Consider the following 22,119-nt stretch of genomic DNA (forward strand, 5'->3'; position numbering starts at 1 on the left):
AGGCCGGGCTGTGCGGGCAGTGCAGGCGGTACGGGCAGGCCGGGCGGTGCGGGCGCTCCGGCGCTGCCGCTTTAAGGCGGGCTGGCGGGCGGGAGCGCGGCCTGGCCCGGCCCCGGGAGCGCGGCGGCGGCAGCAGCAGGTACGTGCGCGCCGGGGCTCCGGCCGGGCCGGGCGGCGGGCCCGGCTGTGCCCTGGCCCCGGCCGGGAGCCGCCCATGCTCCCAAGGCCGGCGGCCGCCTTGCCGCGGAAGCCCAGCGGCGGGCGAGCGGCGATGGCGGCGGGCGGCCCCGGCCGCGTTTGCCTCCCGCGCAGGAGCGGGCGTGGGTAGGGCTGGCATCCCCCGAGGAGAAGGTGCGGCGGGCTCTTGGGGCAGCTCTTGGTGCCTAAAAAAAAAAAAAAAAAAAAAAGCTTAAATTGCATGGAAATTTGGGTTTGAGGGTTTGGGGTTTTTTTGTGGGGGGAGGTAAGGTTTATCTTATATGTTTTGGTACGTTTTGTCTTCTTGTCCAAGTTCTATTTGCCCACTGATTTATAGTAAGGCAGGCCAGTAGTGTCAAATGCAGGGACATCGGATATCCATCCTGCTATTCATTCTAATTTTATTCCTTGTAAGATGGACAGGCCAGGAGTGCCAAACACAGGGATATCTATCCTGCTATCCATCCTGAATTTATTCCCAGGAAAATAGGCGGGCCAGGAGTGTCAAACACAGGGGTGCCCATCCTGATGCCTTCCCTCACTAAGCACTTAAGCTCAGTTTGGCATCTTGAGCACTGAGCTCTTGGCAGGTGTTTCTGTACCAATGATTAATTTCAGGAGAGTAATCATTGTGACAGGCAAATAAACGCTACAGAATCTCGGCCCTGCTAATTTGCAACAATTCGTGGAGAAAAGCTAGCATACAGCATTTGCTGACAAGAATTATCTCTCCAATTGATTGCAGTTAACATCATGCTTCCCTTAGGCAGATGAGGATTATAGAGCTCTGCCTTCAAGAAAGAAGGCATTTGCTAATTGCATTCATTAATTACATGGACTCTGCTGAATGGCATTCTCCAGTGTGGAAAAATGCAAAATGTTTGATCGTGTGTATTTATTTGTAATAGAAACATAAAGCCTCTAGCCAATGATTTAAACAAAGATTTAGTGGGAGTATCAGCCTAAATAGCAAAGTGTGAAGTTACAGCTTAACGTTTTAGTAAGTGATGAAACTAAAGCCAATTCTTAAAGCAGAGACCAGCACACAACAAAAATACCACTAAACATGTATGAATTCTTTTCCAAAGATATAGACAAATAAAGAGAAACTGATCTAATGAATTACAAAGTGGTAAGACTGTTTCATTGACAGATCCTTCCTGTTGTCCCTTTGTCTAGTTTTAAGGACAACCTGCGCAGCTGTTGGATGGAGAACTTGTCCATGACCCTTCTGTTGTGAAAAATTGTCAGGCTGGGATGAAAGTTGTTTTTCTTCATGCATCATTCTGCTGGTTTGTGAAAACCACTGCAGAAGAGAGAAAACAATTACAAAACAATGAGTTTGGTTTCTTGTTTGTTTGTACTTGCAGTCTTGCTGCTGTGGAAGCACAGGCCTGAAATGTTTCCCTGGTTGTCATTTCAGGGGAGATTCAAAAGCTGTGCCCTGAAGCAAGAAAGTCTGAATTATTGAAAAGAAATTAGAGAGCAAGGTGAGGAAGGAAAAAAGATACAGAAATACTTATTGATGGGTGAAGGAGATCTAAGCAGGAAGGCTGGAAAACATTTCCTCTCCCTTCAGGCCTCTTCTTCCTTGTGTACTCGCAGGATCAGCATAGGAAAGGCCCAGGGTCTGCAAGAGAAGGCAGGTGAGGAAAGTTTGGTGATGAAGTGCTGAGAGGCTCTTCCTTTGCCTCTCAGTGCACTGCTGTACCTCTCCACTCTCCATTCTCTTGATTCTTAAATGAATCTAAACTCTGAGATACTCATCTTCTGTTCTCCTTCACTGCTTGTGTGAAGTGTACTCACATCTTGAGTGGTGTTAGAAGGCCGTCCTGTCTGAATATATCACCTTTTTAAAACTTAATTTAAATGTGTTGGATTCAGTTTCTCTCTTCAGACAGCTTGGAGCATGTTTATATAGTTGTCAGAGTGGGCTACAGGGTTGGAGGCCTGCTTTCTTCTGCAGCTGACAGCATCCACATGAGACTATTGCACCATAGGACTAACCAATCCTTTAAAATACAGTGAAATGCAATAAATTTGGACTATTCTGGTTAAGATTTGTTTTGTTTTGTTTATTTTCTACTTTTGTCAATTTTTGAGCTGGTGGATTGATAAACTCTAGGGAGAGGAAATCCTTTAATTGCTTGCCTTTACAAAGATGTTTTTGTATTAAAGATGCATCATCATTATAAAACTGGTAATTAATGGTGTCTCTTCAAGCAACCTACTGATTTAACGATTGCTATGTCCACAGGCCCTGCAATGCCAGAGTCTTCCTGCAAAATCTGAAGATGCAATGGATGAACCCTAAATGGGAGTAGATTGCTTTGTGTGTATCTTCAGGGCAGAGGGAGAGAGATGTTAAAAGGTTGCACATTTAATTTTTAGCTCTATCAGCTGTCCCACTAACTGGTTGTTTCTCACTGGATAAGTTTAGAGTACTCTTGTGAATGGGTCTCTTGATAGCTTCTTCCTCAAATACCATTTCTTTCAGACTTAAGACTGGGCAGGGGTAATGCACAATGCACAAGAGGGATCTCTTCTTGAAGTTCCTGGTGGTGCAAAGCTTGGAAGTCACTGAAGAAACATCACTTACAAAGCATTTTTCTCCTTTCAGGAATTGTCATCCATCACTATGAAAAAACACATCCTGTGAGTTTGTTTCAAGCTTTGTGCCTCACCACTTACTGCAGAAAAGCTGTGCTTCGAGCTCTCCTGGGGAAGGCTGTTGTCCTTGGGGAAGCATGGCCTTCCGTGGCTGGAAGCAGCTGCTCCTTTTGGGCAGGCAGAACACCCTTGCCAAGGTGTGGAGAAGCAGGAGGGGAGGCCCCTCTCTATGCTGGAAGCGCTGCTGCCACTGGAGCACAGTCAAGTCTCTGGACCCTGAGGTGAGAGCATTTTTGGAGGAGAACACCGAGGTCACCAACAGTGGGCACCTCACACCAGAGATCCGGCTGCGCCTCCTCACCCCTCGCTGCAGGTTCTGGAGAGAAAAGCCTGACCTGTGGCCTTATGGGGACCCCTTCTGGGCAATTTACTGGCCAGGAGGCCAAGCCCTCTCCAGGTATGTGGCACAATTCACCAAGCCAGTAAGTCCAGTGTCCTAGGATGTCAGACTTGGCTCTGTTTGCAGCAATTCCTAGTGATGTCTCTTTGCCTATCTGCATTATCCATTCTCCTCTCTGTTTACACTGGAGTGTCCCAATCTCTGCTGTCTGGCAGTGAGTTCCAGTACCTGCTGCGTAAAATAACTTGTGTCTTTTAATTAGAAATTTGTTATATTCAGTGGTCACGCATGTGCTGACAATGGGGTCAATTTGCAGCCATGGAAGGGCTGTGCAGTTGCCATCAAAACCTAGTGAGATGTTTAATTCTATCACTCCAAACAAGAGGATTGCTGTTTTGTCATAATGTGTGTGGGTTTTTTGTTGGAGACAGACAGGAGTGTGGATGTGCCTCTGGTCTGCTGAGAAAAATAAGTTTAATGCTGATGCACTTGGAGTGCTGGTTACCCTGAATTGCTCTCCTCATCTAGGATTTCAGCAGACTTATTGTGGCTTTTAGTCACATCAGAAGCCACGTTTTGATTTTGGACACTGATTGTCAAAATGTCTTTAATTCTCCTGATTCTCAAGAACTAGTTAACAGTTATTTTGTAAAATGAAATCTCTCACTTAAACAACAGGAAAAAAAATCTTAATTTTTACAGCAGAGAACAAGCTGTCAGAGAGTCCCCACATAGATGAAAGGGAAGAATCTGAATTGGGGCGTTACTGTTTTTCTGCAAGAAAGCATAAGTAAGAAGGCAGTTTTGACCAGGTAAAAGATGAGTCTTACTGTTAAATTATGAGTTGATTAGCCTGCCATGTAGATGAACTAGAGCGCTCCTAAACATGGGTTATTTAAAATAGATTGGTTAATTTCTTCATTTGTTATTATATGCTTTGTACGTTCAGATATTTGGGTAGCAATAATAATTATCTGGCATTTAATTACTTTATTCTCTTACTGTTTATGCACTGATTTGATGTATTAAGACATGTCAGAAATCAGTTGCATAATTTTGAAGAGTAAAAAGGGAGCAGAAAAACATAGGGTTGTCTCCATAACTGTCCTGTTTTCACAGTTGGTGTTTACACAGCATCAGGAGTCTCCTGTTTCAAGCTGCTACTCTTGGTGTAATCCAATATTCTTCATTAACCCAGGAGAGCAGAGACACTGTGTGCGCTGTGCCAGGGGATACAGCAGCATCCAGCTGTCCTGAGCCACCACAATCAGCAGCAGTAACTCAGTAACCACTCAGCTGGAAGCAAGCATTAGGGCTGCATCATGCCCTACAAAAATGTCTAATGGAAAGTCATGGCAAATCCAAGCAGAGCCCCTAGAAAGGAGAAATGCAGCACTTCTGTGGAGATCCCACACCTGTCCTTGGTCCTAGTGGTAAACTAAGGGTTGTCCTTAGGGGAGCGATGGCCTTAGGGGAATGCTGTTAAACATCTGAGTCTTGACACAAATGTCTTGCACTTGACAAGTTTACTAGGCTCCTGGTGCCATTCCTGCTGGTGCTTCCAGGCATTTCCATCCATCCTTTCCCAAGGCACACCAGTCTTAAATTTCTGTTACAGTTATCTGCATTGGAATCCCCCCGCAAAAGCTGTGCTTACCTCTAGCACTCTGTGAAGCGTCAGCCATCACTTTCCCTGTCAGCAGATAACACAAATGTAGAATCCTTTCTTGTTTCTACTTCAAAAGAAGTTATGGAAATTGGTAGTAAAATTATGGCAGTTTGCAGTAATTAATTTAACCCAGAGCGCTTCTCCCTGACACTTGGGGCTTTCCCCTTTGCAGCCAATTGAATTTCAAGGCAGCTGTTCAAGTTCTGAATCCTCTGCAATGGTTAAAATATGATTCATAGTATTTAACAATAACTGCTTCTTACCTTGTGTCAGTTCTCCACTTCCAGTCTAAAGGTTTTTCAGGATTTCTCTTGGCAGGTGTCAGCAGTTAGATGAGGATACCCTTTTTACTTATCACAGCTCTATTCTTTTTCCTGTTGCTACTCAGGAACAACTCCAAGCAGTCTCAAAGTATTTGCATCTCTAGGTGCATGGTTCAGGAAAAAAAGAGGAGAAATTCCCTTTCTTCCAAGCAGTTGTATAAGCAATGTTTCAGATTGATAGGTGGGCATCATATTAGCTGTAAATGCATCATGTTTGTTCAGTCAGATTGCTTTTAATTTCTACAAATCCTTACTCTATTTCTCATGCATTCTGATGAATTCTAGTTACCAGAAGCATCTACTTACCAGTTTGTATCTAACAAACAGATAAGCTCACCTGTCAGAAAATGAGCTGATTGACATAAAATGTTGCTTACTTGTCTGAATTTCTTTTTGTTTGTGGGTGGGGGAGGAATAAAGGAGAAAATTATGGTTCTTGATTTTTATATCATCTGAGACAAGGAGTTTCATGGCAGCTGCACATGTGGAGCAGTGTTAGGTGCCACACTTCATTACATGTTTGGCAAGAAACTTATGCAGTGTAATGTAAACCTGAGAAATTTGTGTGATCTTGTTCTCTGCTTTAACACCTTTTCTTTTTCAGGTATATTTTAGATAACCCACATGTGGTTAAAGGGCGATCGGTTCTGGATCTTGGAAGTGGATGTGGAGCAACAGCAATAGCTGCTGTGATGAGTGGTGCAGCCCAAGTCCTTGCCAATGACATTGACCCTAGTAAGGCTTTTCTTTTCATCTCAGTGTAAAGATACTAATTTTTAAAGCATCTTTAACACAGACTTTTCTTCTCTCCATTTGGAAGAAATTCAAGTTCCAAACAGAATCCCAGGAATGCTAAAAAGAGGAATGGGTTTTGCCAGTATTGGAAGCTGGGTTGTACCAGCCTCTCTTGGCTCAGGTATATCTTCATAGATATATCCTTAGAACAAACAGGAAAGTGTCTGTCAAGTGTTGCCCATACACCATCACAGCTGGTTTGAATGAGAACTCCAAGTACAAGCAGCAAATTGGCTTCTCTGTAGGACCATAGCATTCTCTTGTACTTTCATCAGGACCTAGATTTTGCCTTTTTCCTCTAGACTTTGTCTTTCCGTAATTGACTTATGAATACAGTTTATTCATAATTTAATTACTCATTAGTTAGGAAGGAAGGATATCCATAGATTAAGGCAGTTATTACATTCTACTTCAATTCCATTATTGGTTTCCACTGGTATCCGTTCTAGGAATACTTCTTCCCTGTGTCACGGTATGATGAGGATAAAATTTTACCACTTCATGCTAGATTTTAACTCATAATAAAATCTGTGGAAGCCCCCTAGAGAGGATGAACAAAAACATTTGAGAGACAAAACTGAAAGGTGTGTCACAGAAATATGTAAGGGGGCTGGCTGGCACACCGCCCAAAAATGTAACTTTAATTTTCCTATGACTTTTCTTCAGTTGCAGGAATGGCAATGATCTTGAACTGTGAACTCAACCACCTGAATCCCTTCCCTATCACCATTAAGAACATCATCAATTCAGAGGCTGGCAACTGGGACCTCATAGTTCTAGGAGATATGTTTTATGATGAACAGCTTGCTAATGGTCTGCATCACTGGCTGCAGAAGTGCATCAGGATTCACCAGACTGAAGTGCTGATTGGTGACCCTGGCAGACATCAGTTTTTAAGCCACAGCATTCACAGTCAGCTGCACAAAGTTATAGAATATTCACTGCCTGAGCATACAAGACAAGAAAACTACGGGCTAACATCAAGTATTGTCTGGAGTTACCAGCCCTCAAACAGCTTAGACAACTCTTGAAGCTGCCTTTCTATGGGATTTTGTCTCACTTGGTTGGCTTTCTGCAGGTATATAAAATGAAAATGGGAATTAAACAGGGAACGTTATCTGTTAAAGTAAAGCAGCTTACTGGACCTTGACTGGACTGATTCCCGTTATACTCACTGAGTTTTTTTCTCAATTTGAGGTAAAAGCTACATGCAAACTGTGTTCAAAGGGGCCTGTGCTGAAGTGCAGATCTACAGACAACTTACATGTAGGAGTTTGCATGCTTGATGTTTCCCATGTATATTTGTATCTTGCTGACATTACTGTGAAATGTTTTGGATGTCCAGCATACTGCTGTGGGGAGAGTGCTGTGGCTGAAGGACTACTGCACTGTTTCCATAAGCTTTTGCAGCTAATTTATAGAAAATTTCTAAATATACTAAATTATTGGTGTCCTCCAAAAAATTCTCCACTAGATTATTAGCTCATAATATGCTCAACTTGAAGTGCCTTGCTCTTTTTCTGGTCATCTCTTCTGAATGTCAAAGTAACTAATTTGATTCTCCTCCTTTCCCTCTGTAATAAGAATTTCCTCTTCCTTGAAACTGCCAGAGTGCTTATGTAGGAGATGCACCCAATCTGCTTCTTGACTGCCAGCCAGTGTAAAAGCTTTAATAAACGGAAAGTGAATAAATAGTACCAGCTATGGGGTAACTTCATCCCATTAAGAGTAGGGTAAAATGATCTACATTCCCTCACATTATCCTTTGCAAAGGTATACCAGGCAATCTATCACCTTGGGAAGCTGCTGAGCGATGAAGAAGTCTTTACTTCTGTGACAAACAGAGGGTATCTAAATAAAAACAGGGAATAAAAGTCTGATATTATTATTTTGCTCTTCTTTTGAGGAGATGCTGGACAAACTCCAGAATCATTCTTATTTTATCTGCCACCTAAGAACCAGTTTCCTCTGTCAAACATGGTAAAAAAAAATCTGATTCTCAGGTCAGATGCTGTAACTGTAGCCATTTGAAGAAAAAAACCAATGCTTCCAGAGAAGTCAATGCTTACAGGAAGTGTCAACTTTAGCAGTCCATTATTGAACAAGCAGTGATGAGGAGCTAATAACTGCACCATAGAACACAGTGCACCTACAACTCTCTCCCTGCCACATTCTGTGGTGGAAGCTTAAAAATGTGAAAAAGCATGTGGTAATCACTCAGAAAACCATGGTATTCATGAAGGAGGAGGTTTAGGAACACAGGCAGGTATACATGGTTCTATAATCCAAAAAGTTTTCACAACTATTCAAACAGCCAACTTCTAAATTTTAATCTTCAGAACAATATGTGAACATTCTGCAAGGCTTACAACAACAATATCCAAACAATAGAGAATACAAAGTGGTAAACATATCCATGAGGTTCTTCTCCCACTTCACCTAGCGCCAGTAAACATTTTAGTAATTGAAAATTACTGTAAACCAAAGAACATTACAGTGGAGTTACATAAATATTAAACACCGAAGGGCAGACTCAAACACTAAGGGTAAAGGATTTAAAATAACTTATATTAACCTTTCAAACCTAAAACTACAGTGTTACCTTGTTGCAGTGTTTTACAGCTTTTTAAGCATCAGGTGAGGATGTACCGCTAAGTTACACACTGAGAAGAGGCTGTAGGGGAAGATGGTGAATATACAGGCACACTTAAGGACACAGTATAAGCTGTATTTGCCTTCAACATGACAAATCCAAGGTTATATCAACAAGGAAAAAAAGGCAAACCTTGCCACTGAGGTCAACAGTAGTACTGTTTCAGAGAGCTGCCCAAACAGCTGTATGACTCAATATCAACAATAGTGCAACACAGATTTATTGTCCAAGCGTTCACAGGAATGATGGACAGTGATTGATCCCAGGAATTCCACAGGGCATAACAATAAACTACTCCTCAGCAAAAAAAAAAAAAAGGAAATAAAACCTGGTAGATTAGGTTATTAGACATCTATCTGGTGCAAGGATTTGCTGCAGTGACAGCTCCAAGATGCTTGTGGCTACTGTAGTAAAACCAACTCCTTGCACCAATGGTTTGTACTGGTGCAGTCATACCCACAGGGATCATAGGAACAAATTCACCACTGGGCTGAGCTGCAACAAGAGTAAGGGATTTAGGTGCCGATCTTGGAAAAATACACTTTTACTTACACCTGAACAATTTTTCTAAATAGATTTGCACTTTCATAAACCATATAATCAACAGAAGAACAAAGATCATCAAAATACCCTTTAATATTGGCAACCAAAATTACCTTCCATGCAATTAGAACTTTAAATAGATTAGTATAAGACTGGTTTATTTCTGCAACACTTAGGTGTGGCTATGACAAAAGTTAAACAGTAAAGTAAACACATCCCTTATGGTTGCCTAAACTCTTTAGGTTTCCAAATGTCATCAAATCCACATTACACCACACTAGCTAAACCCTCCTACTTCCAGATCCAGAGGATGAACCCAGTGTGCACCATGCCCTTACAAAGCTAAAACAGCTGGCATCAGGGAGCTTAATGCAGAAATCATAGAATTCTCTCTACAGGTTATGGTGGTTCAAAAAAGCCAAGGAACATGTCTTATAATTGTGACAAGAGCACTGCTCCATCATGTAATAAACTCATTCTACATTCAAAAATTATTTTTAATATTACTATAACTGAACAATCAATTTATTTATATTTTCAGCTTCTGGGGGCCACTGGCTATATAATGAACTGCATACAGCAGAACACACACTCTACCATCCTGAGATTTATGTGCTCAGACACTACGTTTGGTCCTATTTCACTCACAGGTACACTTACAAGTACCAGTGTTTTGTTCCCTAAAAGGATTTTCATGTAGGAACACAGGCAAAAGCCAGAACAAATTAAATATTTGCCCATATATAAAGTCCTTTCCTTGGTCATAGCTACTACCCTGAAATTTGTAAAGTCACCATAACAATTCCAAAGCAAGTTTATGTTTACACATTCATGAGCTGTAGTTTCAGATGTGTAAAAATCCAGCAAGTATTTGATGGTAAGTAAGAACAGAAATCTGCAGCATCAGTAACATCAGAAGAAAGGTACCTACATTTTTTATTCCAGACCTAGCAAAAGCACACGGTGAAAGGAGATTCTCTGTAACTATTGAAAGTACATTTTTATTGCTGTTAATGCCACCTCCATTCACCAGTTCTGTCTGTTGAATTTTGTTAGATTAAACTCCCAACATCACACAGACATTTCTGTGTAACAATGTTACGTTTGGTCTCAGTACTTGCAGTTCCAAGTACCATCCCAGAATACAGAACTCAGAAAGCAGACTTACCTAAACTGGGTTTGTACATATAGCTAAGTTGCTAAAGGATACTAAGCAGCCAAATCCAACACTTCATGAAGCCTGAGCAACGGCCCTGTAATATTAATTATAGTTTAACTTTCCCCTTAATGAAGTATGATCAATGCAAAGACAGACAGGGCTCCAAGGAGAGACAATGGGGAAGCCCAGGCTCACAGGCAAAGACTGGAATGGCAACGGAGACCTCCAGTGGGAAGCAGGAGGGATGCAACCTGGTGGCACAGGAGCCACCAGCTAATTCTCCAGGTGCTTGTTTGCTGAAGGAGCTCTCCCACCTGTAAACATGACCCTCACACGTACAGGATAAATAATCAGTAAACAGTCCATGTTAGTTGCTTGATTTTGTTCGATATGATGAGCTGCTCTAAAGCATCTCTGGAACGATCTGAAAAAGAACAAAGGAATTTCTTGTTATCCGTTCAGAATATAGAGGTGGTGTTCTAATAGGTACACAGCACAGTAAAGGAACTCTATATCTGCATTTATGCTTCTTTTGCTATCACAATATCACACTTCAGATACATTGTAGTAATCCAAACACTCGTGGTTCTTTCTCTAATCACCTAACTGTAAAGCATCAGCAACCAACAGAAGTTAACACCCATGTCCTACTCCATTCCACTGTTTCTTGAATGGATGCTGTTCCACACTTTTGGAATAGAGCAGGTGTTTAAGACACTAATGTTTTTCTGAAGTCCTTGGATCTTCATCAGCATGCTGAAGGAGAAAAAAATACCATTTCCAAACAAAAAACAAAAAAATTCCCCTCTTTGAAGGCTGCTGCCACATTTCAAAATATAACTCTACCTTGCTTTGAAAAATCTCAGTGTGTGATGATTATTTTATCTAAGTTATTCTTTGTTTGGGATTACTTATGGAGTACAGTGTGCTTTTCAGAAAGCAAGAAGGTATGAACAGCAAGTAATTACCTTCTTGTGATTAGATCTACCTGTTATCAGTGGGCATCCATGGAACAGAAAAATGTGTATCTTGGGACAACAAGTAAGGACGGCTTCCACAGCGACGTCTGTCAGATTCACGCAGCGCTCCATGTGGATCTCCTGTTAGCAACACAGGAATGACAACAGCCTGTCAGAGCACCCAGAGTTTCAGAGGCAAAGCTTTCCTTTGCCCAACCCATGCCAGAGTCCCCAGCCAGAAGGAATCATGACCTCTGTGCATTGACCTCATATGTGGTCCTGTACAGAGCAGGAAAACACCCTAAGGAAAATTATGACGGCTTTTCTGTAGAGAGTGTAAACTAAAAATATAAAGCTGAATTGTCCCAATACACACATACTATTCAAGACATCTGAGTAAACTCTTCAATGAGATTCCACAGTGTTTGAGTTCCATCACTTTGCCTATGACATTCTCCTACCAACTGCATGTCCAGGAAAACAGAACCCAAACTAAATTCTGGTGTTTCCCACAATTTCCCAAAATAGCCTCTGCTGAAATTTCTCATATTTCTATTTATCTACATGATTCCTAAAAGGAATCAAAGAACTGTTCAAGATTAGACTAAACCCTGCTCTTTTCTTAATTTCTCTGCAGCTGTACAACTACTGCCTCTTGTACATGCTAGGAAAAGATTAAAAGCAGAATAAAGAAATAGATTATTACCAATTTTTTCCCCCTCCTCTCAATTGCCTTACTTATCAATAAATACAACACATAAGAAGAAATGCAGAAAAAAAGACCATCAAATCTAGCAAAATTAGGATTTGGTAAAATATATTTTGGAGATCATAGGGTAAAAGTAAAAAAAATTGTCTTATTCGGAAGTCTTTCCAATTAATAAACTCCAAGGATCTTGAAAGAAGACAGAAAATGAAGGTCAGTCAGTAAAACTCTCCCTCATAATGCTGCTGATAATAATAATAAAAATAATTTTAAAATAAATTTAATTTTTAAAAAATGATTTTAAAATGCAGGTATTTTCTTTTGCTCATCCCTTTATTAGGTTAAGTCAGTTACCTTTAAATTCTTTGAACATCTTCCACTCACTAGTGCTACAACGCCATCATCTGTTACCTGAAGAAAAAAACACAATGGATTACAGCTCTTTTTTTTCAAAATTGAAACAGCTATTTGGATGTGAAAATCATATTCATTTATTCACTCCCTGCAGTCAGTGAATACACTTAACACTACAGTATTTTTTCCCAGCTAAACTAGTAGAGAACATTATCCAACGTGAGGGTTTTTTTCATTCTATTAAATAGTGTTTCATTTTCCTGCCACCTGATCCAGCCTGGCTTTCTGCTAGGATGTTTCCAACCATGTAACTGCTATTTCTGCAGCTTCCTTGTCTCATTTAACTGTGGGTACACTAATATGGTCAGAGCACAGCACTTCTAATTTATAGGTTTAAAAAGCATTTCTGCTCTACCTAGACCAACTTGGTTGGGGAAAAAACATAATCATAGCAGAAAAGTAAAAAGAAAAAGTGTAAACATGTAGTTACTCAAGAATCTTTTACCTCATTTTAAATGCACACAAGGAAATAGCTATTTTCTATAAAAGAAGAGAGGCAAGGAAATAAAAAAAGCAGTGAAGAAAGTCTGGAGAAATGAGAGTTAAATGGCAATAAATAAAAATTACCAAACAAAATATTAAGACTCTCTTGATACTCTACTTCTGGAAAAATCAAAAGAAGAATACCATCTAAGATAAGAATCTCTTACATGATTTCCAGAAATGACATTTCATTGTGAATGCTGGACTGGACTCACATTCAACATAATTACTCACCATCATGATACCGAAATAACGAGGAAAAGAACTAATGTAGATATAGCAATAGCAGTAGTTATGCTAAGGCTTAGAAAGCAGCAGTTCACAAGTAGGTCCTGGGAAACAGGCCTGGGAAACAGACCTGGGAATGTACTAAGAACCACAAACTAATAATTAAAGGATCTAGTAGAGCATGCAGAACACAGTGAAATAATAAATGATAAAGGTTAATGTATAATCAATGATAAAGGGTTCTGGTGGTGGGAAGACAAGCAAGGGGGATTAAAGGGGGGTAACCTATAGTTTTGAGTAGACAAGTGTGTAGAATTTATGACTTTTAGAGATAATATCTACAAGATTTACGTAACTGTATTGTCTTGAAGAATGTGTACTTCTGTATGTAGATCACTTTGTAAAAGGATATAAAAACCTGACGAAAAAGGGGAACGGTGGGCTCTGACTTTGGACGCTAGTCCTCAGACCCCAGGGCCCTCAATAAAGCACCGCACTAAACAACCTAGTTGTTTCGTGTCTCTCTGCCGGGCAACAATCAGTGTCAATTGAAAGCTACACTTACTGCAAAAAACCTTTCCCTCGATTCATTATCTCACTGTAATTATGAAATACGTTACAGGATTGCTTTTGCAGCTCGTCTCCCCCTTCTCATGCTAAATACTGTTGTTAAATCTCTTCCCTGCCATTTCTGACATTTAAAATGCCATTCTTTCAGTGTTGACTCTGCAACATAACTCTGACAAGAACAATCACTCCTAAAATATCATTTAATTACGGAGTGATTACTTCTACTAGGGGCTTGTATTGTTTGACATCCTAGATTATTACCCATATCAGTTTGTTCTAACTGAAAGCAGACAATAATCTGTCCAAGATTCTACTTTCTTTAAATGGAATATTTCTGATTAATTTACAACTTTAAGAAAATGATTGCACTAAATAAATATTGTAAAAAAAAAAAACACCCTAAGCAGATTCTAACAAAAGTTTATCTTTAGTTCACCATACATGCTCTAATACCAAAATGTGTATTTTTCCAGTCACCAATAAGCAAAGTATACCTTTCCTTTTCCTTAAGAGGCAGAAATTAGAAGTAAACTGCAGTCCTAAATCTTGTCAAGAGCAGAGTTAAAATGATCCCCTGATGACAATCCAAAAAGAAACAAACTAAAATCAATGGCCAATTGCCACCTTAGCTACCTGAGTAGATGAGAAGTCCACACTGTGAAGAAATTTGCAGTTTTCTCCCAGTGCCTGCAGAGATGCATCCGTGATGCCTGAGCAGCTGCCCAGGTTCACTATTTGTAGGAATTGGCAGTTGAGTGCAAGCGCCAGAACTCCACTGTCAGTTATATCACAGCACCTTTTGAAGGATGCTTCACGCAGGTAAGGACAGGATAAGGCCAGTGCTATGACCCCTGCCAAAGAAACAATACTTGAAAGAGTTATTCATTTTTTAACATAACCACCGTGCTGAGTCCAAAGGCTCTAGAACAAGTTTTGAGGAAGGAAAAATTTAGATAAAGTGGAAAACATAGAGCATAGCACGGTTTTAGCAGAAATCTAACAAGAGAGTAACCCGATAGCTCTGTCCTAAGATAATTAGTGCTCTAGGCCTGAAATTTACACCACTGGAGCGACTTTTAATTAGTACTGGGGTGGCATTGGGGATTTTTTTTAAAGCAATATTTACCCTAGATATTTTCTTTGCAATTTATTCCAATCTAACAAGAAAAATAAACCAGAAATAAGATCCCAGTGCACAGATAACACACCTTCTGAAGTAATTCCAAATCTGCTCTCCTTGCAAGAATTTAAGTTGATTTTTTTCAGCTGCTTGCAGTTATAAAGCTGCAATAACGCATTATCTGAAATATCACAGTCTCGGAGGTCCAGAGATTCCACAGAAGGGTGCAGTACCTGTAATGAAAACCCACCATTTCAGTCAAACTCTGCTATGCCACCAAACGTGCATTTTTATAGAAAACACTTGCAATATTAGACATCATACAGAAGTTTGCAATAGAGGGTGGGGTTACCAGTCCTAGGAACTAAAAACTAAAGAAAATCTGGTCTACAGGAGCCAACAGTTCAGCTCCTGACAGCATGAACTGTTACTGTGACATACAGAGTAGGAACACATGAATACTGCTATTTAAACGATGGAAATACAATCTTGGTGGTTCACTTGCTCCATGTGTACCCAGGACAATGCTCTAACACTTGCTACCACAACTCTGGGGGCACAACACTGCAGTGCAAAAAAAAAAAAAAATACTGACTGTGATCAAAACTTCAACCTGCGTAACAGGTAAGAGTGATACTTGGAAGGCATTTTCTCCCCAAAGTATTTTTCTCACTCACAAACACTCTTTTCCTCATAAACAAGCACTTTCATTACCATACCATGAAGAGGTACCAAATCCTCATTAAATGAGATCTTTCATTCCCACAAGACCCAGACTGGAATTTTTGCGAAATCTTTCCCAAGAGAATACCCATGGAAGTGTTATGAATGATGTTCTATTTGTCCAATTTATCAAACAACTAGCAGCAATTTTTTTCACAGCAACAATTATATATAAATGAATACAATCAAACTATATTAGATACATATATTTGAGTATATACAAAATTTGGCAGTGAGTAATTTAGCATACTTGAGCTTTGAATAAAGCATAAGCAAAACTGACTGGGGGTATGGGGAGGGGCCTGCCCTTCCTCATGAACCAATCAAGCTAAAAATCCCACTTATATACTATATGCTAATACATGTTAATATAGAATTTTCTGGAAAGCTCCTCCTAGTTTCTATTCCTAAAATCTACATCACTATGCTGTGTTGTGCATGTCTACTAGTAGTTAGGGGTCTCTCATCCTTTTGAGGGTTTTATTTCTGATGAAGGCTCTTTGTCTTCATCAGTGTCCGCTGTGGAACCTCGCAGCTAGCACAAGCACACTAAGCTTGGGGTTCTGTAACTAAGCATATGTTCCCAAAATAAAACCTTATTCAAGTTCCATGCCTGGAATCATCCCAATTTGGCCCATTCCAAGGTCGAAACTTTTTATTTCTAGATGCTGCTTGTCAAACCTACATCCTACTACTCCCACCTAACATCTAGAGGATTCCATCTGCTTTGTCTCACCATTTCCTTTTTCTGCTTTGTAACAATTATTTTCCATTGATATGAGTCCAATTTTGCTAACATAGTTACAATTTAGTTAGCACAAACCACATCTATCACAAAAGTTAGACCCAAAGCAGTGGGAGGCCTCAGATTTCAATACAATACAATAGCCATATACTCCCTTTAGCATGTCACTCCCTTCCTTAGCTCCCAGGGATAGAACATAAATTTCCACAAACTAGCAAAGGTAACAGCACAGTTTGTTAGGTTTGTTAAAGGCCTAATCCTCCTGTTGTTCACTCTAACAAGGTACAACAAAGATACTACAAGGAAAACTGGCTGTTTTGCAAATATGTATGATTTTTAGATAGACAAAGAGCTGTCTGGATGCAGCACACAAAAATAGACATTTAAAAACACAGGGTTATATTCTATGGACATGTGCTGGATGGTTTTATCAAACTTCATGGTAAAAGAGATTTAAAATAAGGAGTTTGGGGTACATGTGGATGGCTGCTCCAAGCAAAAAGCAGAGTAAGGGGGAAAAACATCCATGGTAAGACAAATTTGGACAAGAATAAAAAGAGAACCAGAGTAGAGTTTCCCAGAGTCACATGGAAAATAGGGTCCAAGAGAAGGCACCGATCAACTGCTGAATGAAGACAAATACAGAGGAGACTTCAGAAAGAGACAGCAGAAAAGTCTGTAAACTAAAGTCTTTTCCAGACTAAAAATATCCTAATGGATTTTGTGCATTCATACACATACAATCATATGGCTTTAATCATATAATCTCCTAGGATGTTTTGAAATTATTCCTTACTGAAAAGCTAGCCTAAACCACATTTTGTCCAGTCAATTTTTCCAAAATAAGATAAATTAATAAGAATTTGATTTTACTCAAAGACTTATTTTGTGTAAGCACAAAATCAATTTATCTAAAGCTAAATTGTTTTGTTTGTAAGTTTTCCACAGTGCTTCTGTCTCTGTCTTGGCTCTACTATGATGACTCTGAGAAACTGATAATATTTGTCTCTTGAGTTACAAATCAAAGCAGGAATGCACAGGGAGTCATTCATTTTCTGTTTCACCAAGGCCAACTTCTAGCTTCCCTTAATTCTCACGCCTCCCTTTGAGGCTGAACAATATAACAGCAAACAGATAGGAAAACAGATGTGCCCCTGAATTTACAGCTGAAGAAAAGTCATTAACTGGTGTTATATCGAAACACTGACACACATCAGGGTGCAAAAGGGATGGGAGAACTTGAACTATCGATTTCCAGCTCTGCCATCATTATATTTCAAGGAACCTAAATTTAAATAAATTCTATGGAGACTGTGTGCCTAATGTCAATAGAATTCTAACAACAGAATTCTAAAAACCTGCTGAGATCCCTTATATATAATATATATTATATATATATAATAAATGATGCATGAACATCTCAAAACACACTATACTCAGGAATAGACTGGTGTGCAAGAGAGGCTACTTTCCCCTCCCAAAACAGGCAGTATAGTTTTGAATGGATTCTTACCTCACTGATATTTGCATCAGTTATTTGCCCTTGCCTACTCATTAATTTAATCAGTTTATCCTTTATATTGGGTGGCAATGACTTAATGTCTGCAGAGTATCTGGAAAGGTTCTTTGTAAAACATTGAAGGCATCTGAAATAAAGGAAAGTGAGAGTAGATCAAAAAGAGGGATTAGATAGTAGAACTAGAACAATCAAGGCATTAATTGTCATCTTCTGCATCCAGCTATGGTCCCCTCAGACCTTATCAGTTTCAGCTGTTCCATGTTACCACTGATTTAGCTGTTGCCCTTCAAGCTGATCCTTCTGTGAAACTGTTCCCAAAGCAGCTGAAGACAAAAATCAGAGCCTCAACCATTATTTTCTGTGCCTTCCTCAAGTTGTCTCAGAAACTGAGATGTCCCAGTTGCAGTGAGAGCTGTTCAGTGTCTGATCTGAATGAAAATCCCCTCGACTAAAACTCTGAGGACATGGAAACAACACTGCCAGGACAAGTGGCTGAGTGCAGGGGGCAGCAGCACCCTGGAGAAATGCCAAATTAAATTTAACATACTAAGATGCAGATTTAGAAAAGTTAAGATTTTAGCTCAAGATAGATTTGCTGGAATTAATTGGAGCAGATAGATAGGCTTTGCTGGAAATAATTAAGAGTTAGTAGTTAGTTAAAAGAAGCTGGATTGGAGATGGCTATCCCAGATTTAAATAACTAATTGCTCATCATTTTTGTTTGTTTAGCTGTGTTTGTAATGAGGAATGGAGAAACTGCCGAATAGATCTAAAGGAACACAGACAACTGCAAATCTTTTACATCTGGAATCCCATTCAAAAGTCAGGGAGAGAGGAAAGTGGAGATCCCATAGAGCTCATTTGTATTGTCTTCTACGGGGGGGGCGGTGTTGTAAGTTCAGCACGAGGAAGTAATGTCTTATTTTCACTTTTTACCCCATAAAAAGGACCACCGACCCAATTCAGGAAGCAAACTACACATGCTTAATGGCCTTTTAAGATAATTACCATAGGAGATGTTAGTGTTATGAATATATAAATATTTAAAACTTTTGTAAATAAATAGACTCTGGAATTGCTTGTAACTTTGCAGTGCATGTTAGGGGACTACTCCATGCAGCTGCCCGTGTTGAATTAAACATACACTAATTAACTCTGAACTGTTAACAGAGTCTTTTGTCCATCATAGCTGGGTATTATCGCTATTAGATCCACACACTTATTTAATAAAACAATACAACCACAGCTCTGGAGTCCCTACAGGCAACTGGTTTTGCAACAAAACCTTGTCTGGCATCAGAATGCCACCAAACTGCAGGAAAACAAACTCACACCAAATAAAAACTTCAAAGAGGTCAAAATATTAATGCTTTATAATCTGAAGGGCAGCACAGACTTAAGGCAAGAAAGAAGTGTCCAGCATGGCAGCACATTAAAAAAAAACCACTGAAGCTCATACAGTGTAGGAAGAGCAGCACCTCTAGTAGGTCACTGCAGAGGACACTGCATGCAGGAGAAATTTCAAAGAGAACCTGGGCAGCTAAACCCAGGCCTTGCCTGCAGAGACCTTTATATACCCAAGCACACACCAGGATCACCTTTAACTCATTCCTACAAGATGTGCAAGAATTCCATGCCTTCACAGAACCTCAGTGACTGCTGGATGGACTCGGCTGACTGACTAACAGAGAAGCCTGTACCAAGCTCTGTCTCAGTACATACAGGTTATATCATCCACATTCTTTGTTTTGAGATAAAACAGCTTATCTATATACAACATTCCTCTACTTGACTCCAGGAATTAAGAAGAGTTGTTTGCCTCTAAAAGAAAAATTCTTATCAAAGATAATAAACACACCATTTATTATCATCTCTGAAGACCACAAATGTGAACCTGCTCACAGGCAGGATCTGTGCAACATGATGAGCAGAAGGCAGGGGCTTGTCTTATTAGTGCAGCTGTAAAAGGGGCCTCTAAATCTAAACCAACTACTTAGTTCAAATTTGCAGAAATACTCCAAACCCAACGCAAATAAATGTGAGCTATGCCAACTGTCTCTTACCATGGCATATTAAATTTAGCTTGGATGGCTATTAAGATTAATCACGTTCTTTTCAAAAAGCTGGTTGATATTCTCATAGTACAATACTGATCTGCAGTTTAAACAATCATTTAAATTATAAAAGTTTTCGCTTTTATTTCAAGTTATTCTACTTTACAGGAAACTATATAACAGTTATTGACTACACCGTGGTAACTATAATCTTATCTTCAGTGCTTTAAGGTATGAATCTAACTCTTTGCTAGCTATTTTTCTTCTATCTTTGAAATGAAATATTTTATTCCTGGGCTGTTTCTAACTTCCTCCGGAACACAAACAAATTTGACATTGACAGATAATGCAGAGAATAGAAATTTTCAGTTCCCCTTGGAGTTGCAAGACAGAGCTTAAAGACTAACTAGCAAATCAGATAAAAGAATAAAAAAGTAGACACACAGGATGCTAAATGTAGCTGGAACCAGTGGATAAACAGATAATGAGGAATATGTGGCTTTTGTGCCGAAGTTACGTAACAAGAAGCAACACATGCCCTAAAGAGACGTTCAAGGCAAAGTCACCCTTTGCAACATTGGGGACACTTGGGGACCACCAGAGACCCCTTCAGCCGACCCTCTAGGACCACAAAAGGACTTCCAGTAAGACATGGATGCATGCAAATTCGTTCTAGGAAATTGAGATTTATGCATTAGCCAGGAAGAACACTTTAAAGAATACGTATGAGCGCTATAGAACAAACATCTTGTAAAGTGTCACAATGTACCCGCTTAGAGGAAAAATCTTGCACATGTGTCCAGCAAAACGCCTGTTTTCTAATACTTCAAATCATGTTCGAAAATTTGTTTTCTAGCCAAAAACCTCAGAGCAAAACACCATCCACTGGACTCCCTAGGCCCAGGTGAAGCCAGGGATCCCCAGCGGTCGCTCCACAACCGCACGGTGTCAAGGATCATCCTGTCACCTCTCTGCAAACCTCGTCACCCCGTCACCTGCCCTGTAACTCCTCCCAAAGGGGCAGCCCTGACAAACGCTGCGCCCTCTCCTGCAGCTCCTGAACGCTGCCGAGCCCTGCCTGCACCCACGCTCGCCGCACCCGCTCCGCCACGGCCGCCACAGGCCGGCGAGCCCTGCCCCCTGCCCCGCTGCAGCCCCCTCGCAGGGCGGGCACGCCGGAGCTGTCGGGGCGGCACTCACAGGTCCAGGAGGAGCCGCACTTCCTCGCCGGCGCCGTCCCAGCTCATAGCGGGGGGCGGGGGATGCGGCGGGGCCCGAGGAACACAGCGCGGAGCGGGGCTGCGGGCACGGCGGCCCGGCCCGGCGGTCGGTGCCGAGATGGCGGCGGCCGGGGGATGACGGGAGATGTAGTCCCGGTGCCGGCCCGCCTCGGCTCGCTTCGGCTGAGGCGGCCCGCAGTGCTGAAACAGCCCGCAACCGCCAGAACGGGGCTCTCATTCCCCCCTTCCAGAGCTTAATAATTAGGAGAAAGGGTTCTCCCAAGCCTGGGAGAAGTACAGGGGAGGCTGGGAGCCATCAGGCAAGGGCCACAGTGATTTTAAGGGTCCTTTCCCTCCTTGCTGCCATCGGCGGAGGCATTTCACAGCACCGGGTTTCCTATTACCACCATCCATCTGCAGTGGTAACAGCCTGCTTGCTGTCTGCCAGCTCTTTCGTCCTGCAATTAATTTTGTCTTTGGTTTTGATTTTTTTTCTTTTTTTTTTTTTTGTGTTTTTCCTCTTTACGTTTCTGCCTAGATGGTGTGGTGTAATTTGAGACCACACAGTCCTTAGAAACTAGCAGCATTGTGAGTATATAAAATATTACATCTTCATCATCATCATCATCATCATCTTTGGAGCCACCACCTACCCCTACCAAAAAGAACGTGTGATTGACTAACAGAAGTGTTATAAATGAGAAACAAAGAGTGTCGATATTCAGCAGAATTTAGATTGTTTTATTTTATATAGACAGAGAAAACAGCACTGGGGAAATGTGAGGGCTCACCGCCCACTCCACGCTCCATCGAACCTTGGTTTGCAGTCTCTTCTTGTATGGTCTCTCGTTGTAATTTTTGGATTTTTGTTGTCCTAATTTTGCCAAGCAAGCAGTGGTGGCCGAAATAAGCATCCGTAAAGTCTCTGGGTGAGAGTCAGTCTCATAGATAACCATCTGGTGTTGGTAGATAAAACCGGCAAAAATTGGGAAGTCTGGTCTTTGTAGATAGGCAATCATTGATAAAAC

The 22,119-nt window shown here is 40.8% G+C and overlaps 2 protein-coding genes across 12 annotated transcripts; one reads left to right on the forward strand and one right to left on the reverse strand.

Moving 5' to 3' along the window:
* Nucleotides 1–86: 86 nt before the first annotated feature.
* On the forward strand, nucleotides 87–8,965 carry ETFBKMT (electron transfer flavoprotein subunit beta lysine methyltransferase). 10 transcript variants are annotated; one of them, XM_033057599.2, is made up of 6 exons: nucleotides 280–351; nucleotides 1,622–1,688; nucleotides 1,778–1,844; nucleotides 2,456–3,265; nucleotides 5,805–5,935; nucleotides 6,662–8,965. In XM_033057599.2, exons 4-6 carry the CDS (start codon nucleotides 2,946–2,948, stop codon nucleotides 7,024–7,026), a joined length of 816 nt encoding a protein of 271 aa, XP_032913490.1. In that variant the 5' UTR covers nucleotides 280–351; nucleotides 1,622–1,688; nucleotides 1,778–1,844; nucleotides 2,456–2,945; the 3' UTR covers nucleotides 7,027–8,965. The 10 variants fall into 10 exon arrangements, with proteins under 10 accessions (XP_032913496.1, XP_032913495.1, XP_032913490.1 ...); XM_033057596.2 differs by having other exon boundaries at nucleotides 1,622–1,844; XM_033057603.2 differs by lacking the exon at nucleotides 1,778–1,844 and having other exon boundaries at nucleotides 2,819–3,265.
* Nucleotides 8,301–21,416, reverse strand: AMN1 (antagonist of mitotic exit network 1 homolog). Of its 2 annotated transcripts, XM_033057594.2 has the most exons (7): nucleotides 21,072–21,210; nucleotides 17,812–17,944; nucleotides 14,919–15,063; nucleotides 14,344–14,561; nucleotides 12,370–12,426; nucleotides 11,339–11,450; nucleotides 8,301–10,774 (listed from the first exon to the last, which is right to left on the reverse strand). In XM_033057594.2, the coding sequence occupies exons 1-7, from the start codon at nucleotides 21,116–21,118 to the stop codon at nucleotides 10,701–10,703; spliced, it is 786 nt and encodes a 261-aa protein (XP_032913485.1). In that variant the 5' UTR covers nucleotides 21,119–21,210; the 3' UTR covers nucleotides 8,301–10,700. The 2 variants fall into 2 exon arrangements, with proteins under 2 accessions (XP_032913485.1, XP_032913484.1); XM_033057593.1 differs by lacking the exon at nucleotides 17,812–17,944 and having other exon boundaries at nucleotides 21,072–21,416.
* Between the last annotated feature and the right edge of the window lie 703 nt (nucleotides 21,417–22,119).

The sequence above is a fragment of the Catharus ustulatus genome, chromosome 4 (assembly GCF_009819885.2).
Source record: "Catharus ustulatus isolate bCatUst1 chromosome 4, bCatUst1.pri.v2, whole genome shotgun sequence".
Classification (NCBI taxonomy): Eukaryota; Metazoa; Chordata; class Aves; order Passeriformes; family Turdidae; genus Catharus; species Catharus ustulatus.